The sequence below is a fragment of the Fukomys damarensis genome, unplaced genomic scaffold (assembly GCF_012274545.1).
Source record: "Fukomys damarensis isolate Sample0158 unplaced genomic scaffold, DMR_v1.0_HiC HiC_scaffold_39, whole genome shotgun sequence".
Taxonomy (NCBI): Eukaryota; Metazoa; Chordata; class Mammalia; order Rodentia; family Bathyergidae; genus Fukomys; species Fukomys damarensis.
The window spans coordinates 104,449,482-104,454,609 of record NW_022900951.1 but is presented as its reverse complement, the minus strand read 5'-3'; the positions used below and the strand labels follow the sequence as shown (position 1 = coordinate 104,454,609).

Below are 5,128 nucleotides of genomic sequence, written 5' to 3'. Positions count from 1 at the left end.
ACTTGGGTCCTTGTGCCTGCGAGGCATGCTATTTCAGGTTATTCTTATTAGAGCATCATTTTTTGGTCCAAATTCTAGAGGGCTGTGTGATATGAAACAGGACTTAAGGATACAAAGAGAAATATCACTAACCTCATATTCAATGGGTCTAAAGATATATGACCTTAGAAAGTGGTAAAGGTAGATTTTTTTATGGCTCTGTAGAGTATTTAAATTTTATTTCCATCGGATCCCTATGGCAATTTATTATTTTATGCTTTCATCTTTATGGTTGTTTCAAAATTGTGATCTATCATATGTTGCCACTGTAGCAACATTTAATCAAAAGCATAATAAAATTATGCTTATCTCCAAAGAAGGCTTCTATATGATACAAATTTAATTTCTAGTCATGTTTTTGGATGTTATGTGCTTCATATGGTTTGAATTTAAAATCAGAGTTAAATATAAACTCTTTAAATTCTATGGAATATACTATTGAATTATAGGTAAAAATAGCACTCATTGAGCTGTAAGTACCTTGTGATTACAGATTTATAGTATAAAATATTCATTATATTTCTAGAAATTCTTTTAAAGTAAATAAAATACAATTTTTCAAAAATTATTTTCTTCTTTTATTTGTATTGTATTTTATTTGATTCATTATTATTTTGTTTAGGAGAGCAAGAAAGTGCATTAATTTTTTTGCCACAAATAAAACTGTACAAAGTTACAATGTTTTGGATATGAGACTCAGATGAATATATTAATATAAATCATTACTAATGGTTGAACTCAGCTGAAGAGAATGCCATAGAATAGGTGACCAGTTACAAATGTTATCCTAATTGTTTATTCATTCTCTTTTGTAAAAGGCTTTTAAGTAAAACTATGTGAAAAAAATCAATAAAAATGTAATTCAGAGGAGAAAATGTCTAAAGGTGTAGGGGAAGTGGGAAGGGTAGGGAAAGGAAATAAGGGAAAAGAAAAAATATGAGACAACAAAAAACGGAAACAAGGTCTTTGTAAGTAAGGGAGCATGGAGGGGGTGAAGGGAGGGCAGGGACAAGGGGGAAAAATGAGAACCAAGACCTGTCATGTAAAGGTACAAGGTCCCAGTGATGAATGTAACTGTACTGTCTACCTAAAATGTACCAATAAACTCAATGAGGAAATAATAAAATAAAAAGGTAATTCAGAGGAAAATAGTAATTTCTCATGAAAGCCAGGTGAAGTCAAAGATGAAATGATGCTTGATAATGGTCCAATTTATCTTATAATTTTAGGGCATATTAACAATTTTTGAAAAAAATGCAATACTAAATTTTCACTAAATGACTGCTCTATGTGTGAACACGTAAAAATTTAAAAAGTAGAGCTAGGACTACAACGTATTTTTTTCCATTTTTTGTCTTTTTTGCTATCTGAAAACTTTCTATATTGAGAGAAAGTTATGGACGCTTTTTGATATCTTTTAAAAATTGGTTATCTCTTTAATTTCTATGACTTTTTAAACTCCATATTCTTTTTTTGGGGGGGAGTTTATTGGTACAATCTAGGTATACAATACAGCTACATTCATCATTGGGATCCTGTACCTTTAAATGACAGGTCTTGGTTCTCATTTTTCCTCTTGTCCCTGCCCTCCCTTCACCCCCTCTTTCCCTCCCCATTTACAAACACTTTATTTCCATTTTTTTCAGTTTCTCATATTTTTCCCTCTCCCTTATTACCTTTCCCCCACCCTTCCCACTTTCCCTACACCTTTAGCCCTTTACTTCCTATTTCACATTATTAATTATCTCATTGGGATCCTGTGGACTATTAGTTTTTCACACCAGAGAAACTATTCTGTACTTCAGTTAATGAAATCTCTGTATGAACATTAAAAATAGGGAATCCTAAACTAAAACTAAAAAGGAAAGTAAAAAAGGCAATGATGTAACATGAAAATGATCCTTAATTCTAAACTCCATATTCTGAAGAAGAATTTGTTGAAAAATAATTTCTCTTCGTATAACACTTTCTCAGGACTGCTGTGATCATCTCCAGTGTAACTAGATTTTATTTCAGGCCCCAAAAGTTGAGGAAGCTGTGGTAGAGATATAGTTGACCTTTTCAAAACTTCATAGTGCAGATATTGGCTACCTTGGAGGACCATTCCTTTAATACTAATTATCAAATACACTGTTTTTGTTGCTATTGTTACTTCTGTGGATAAAATAGAATTCTGTGAATAAAAATAGATGTGTTTATTTATATTTTTTACGTTTTAATGAGATAAAAGAAATTTTCAGATTTTCCCTCCCAGCTATTCAAAATCATCATTAATGCCTACTTAATAAGAGTTTAAAGAGATAAAGAAATATGAAATATATTCTTATTTTGAATACTAAAGCAACACAATATACTAAGTCTACAATGAGTCAGCAAGTTAAATTTTCCACTTTAAAAAAAATCATTCTGTGTCTTGTGTACACTTATTCAATGAATGTCATCAAGTACCTACAATATGTGGAAGTCATCATGTCATTTAGATCTTTCATTTACTGATATAAACCTGAATATTATGTTCCCAAAATCTTACAATGGTTCTTTTAGTCCTTTGCATTCACCTCACACGTGTCCAGTTCAGTACTCATAGAGAATTTTGTGAACTTTTCAGAGCTTTCTATTTATCCAGCTTTTATAATTATTTCAGTGTTTTCTCCAAGAATTCAAGATACTCTGTGCTCTCTCAAATCCAAACTCTTGGTTCTTAAGTCATCAACACTATTGGGTTGTAATTAAACATTACCTTTCTGTTTTTTGGCCTAAAAATCCACTCTTCTTAGTAACATCTGACAATCATAGGACTGTGTTCCTGTTTTCATAGGAACTGGCATCAATTGATGAGTGCCTTAAAATTTGTTGTTTATGTATTTTCATTATTCTAATTGTCTTCAGAGGAACAATATTTGTCTTATCTTTGTTACTTCATCACACTGAGAAATACTAAAGCTGTGGCCACAGACGAATTGCACATTACCTTTTCATTAAATACGTTTGTTATTATATTAAGGTTGTTATGATGTTGTGATTGTGGAATATATGTTTTAATACACATTTTTTCATAATTCCTTTCTCAATGCATAGTGACACAGTTATTTTTTCCCAAACTAAATCAAGAAACTTTTCTCATCTATATACATTTATATGCAAAACAGGCATTATTTCTTTTTCTGTTGCTCACTAAAATTCTCCAATAAAACCAGAAAAAAAGACTGTGTTGTGGGACAAGTAGCTTCCGTTTCCTCTAAAAGTGCATCTCTGCTTGATTTCTAGGGCCAGTCAGAGGAGTGTGCAGGGCTAGTGTGCTCTCCTCTGTTTCATATCTCACTAAGTAAGGAGTATGGCTGGCTCAGGGACCCCACCCCTCTGACACTCACTGAAGACAATTGGCTCCATGGTTACATTGTGACATCCCAGGCAACCAGTCATGAAATGGCCTGAGCAAGTCCCTGGGCCTCCAGAAAGGAGACAGCATCCATAGGCTGAGGACACCGGTGCTCCAGTGGATCGGGGGCACCCTGCTAGCTTCACCAAGTTGACAGCTTAAGAACTTCAGAATCCTGTGGCTTTAATACTTCCAGAGAGACCTGTTGACACAGAAAGTGGCCCAGGTAATCTTTCTTTATTTTGGTGAAGCAAAGGAGATCAAGTGCAGACATGTTTACTCCACATGAAATGGAAAATCCATCAGTGATTTTTGACAACGGTTCAGGACTGTGTAAAGTGGGAATGTCTGGCTTTGATGGACCCATCCATGTTATCAACTCTGTTGTGGGTCACCCTAAATTCAGTATACCCTCAGCAAGGGCCGGTGGAAAGAAATACTTTGTAAGTGAGGAAGCCCAATGCATATATGATGCCTTGTATGTACACTACCCTATTGAACGTGGGATAGTTACGAGATGGGATGACATGGAGAAACTCTGGAAACATCTTTTCAAGTGGGAGCTGGGAGTTAAACCAAGTGAACAGCCAGTTCTGATGACTGAACCCTCCTTGAACCCGATTGAGGCTCGAGAGAAGACCGCCGAAATCATGTTTGAGAAATTCAATGTGCCTGCCTTCTATCTGTGTAACCATGCTGTAGCAGCACTCTATTCCTATGCCTCTGTCACTGGCCTGGTGGTGGACAGTGGAGATGGGGTCACTTGCACTGTCCCCATCTTTGAGGGTTACTCCCTGTCTCACGCAGTCACTAAGCTCTATGTGGCAGGGAGGGACATCACAGAGCATCTCATCAGGCTCCTCCTGGCCCAAGGATATACCTATCCTTGCATCCTCAACAAGGCCGTGGTGGATGACATCAAAGAGAGGATGTGCTACGTCTCCTTGGAACCAGAGAAAGAGCTACACAAGAAGCGGCAGGAGGTATTGACAGAGTACAAACTGCCAGATGGGAATATAGTCGACATTCGGGATCATCTGTGCCAGGTACCTGAGGTGCTTTTTTCTCCAGACCAGCTTGGCATCCATGCCCCAGGACTCTCAAAAATGGTCTGCAGAAGCATCATGAAGTGTGACATGGACATCCAGAAGAGCCTTTTTGCCGATGTTGTGCTCTCCGGGGGCTCCACACACTTTCCTGGGCTGGAGGAAAGGCTCATGGAAGAACTGGAACAGCTAGCTTCTGGAGGAACCCCAATCAAGATCACAGCTTCTCCTAATAGATGTTTCTCTGCATGGATTGGTGCATCCATCATGGCTTGTATGAGCAGTTTCAAGCAGCTGTGGGTCACCTCTGCGGATTTCAAAGAGTATGGGAAATTCGTGGTCCAGAGAAAGTGCTTCTAAATAATAATGAACATGGCCGTTGGAGGACATCTCGAATGCTTATTACAGGCTTAGCAGCAAGACATAACATCCCTCCTACTTCGGTCGTATGGTCAATAAAAGAGCTGTCCTAATTCAGATTTCAATTTGTTTTAGTTGGCTGTGTCTGCAATATTGTTGTATGAGTACTTATTCACGTTGCTGCTCAGTTCTTGTGGGTATGTACCTAGGAACAGAATTTCTGGGTCATATACTAATTATTTTAAACTTTTTAGGACCACCAAATTGCTTTCCGAGGAGCTTATCCATTTTATATTCTCATTAC

The 5,128-nt window shown here is 36.9% G+C and overlaps 1 protein-coding gene across 1 annotated transcript; it reads left to right on the top strand.

Moving 5' to 3' along the window:
* The first annotated feature begins 3,508 nt into the window (after positions 1-3,508).
* Actrt1 (actin related protein T1) lies at positions 3,509-4,922 on the top strand. Its single transcript, XM_010608024.1, has one exon. The coding sequence runs from the start codon at positions 3,691-3,693 to the stop codon at positions 4,822-4,824; it is 1,134 nt and encodes a 377-aa protein (XP_010606326.1). The 5' UTR covers positions 3,509-3,690; the 3' UTR covers positions 4,825-4,922.
* Positions 4,923-5,128: the final 206 nt, after the last annotated feature.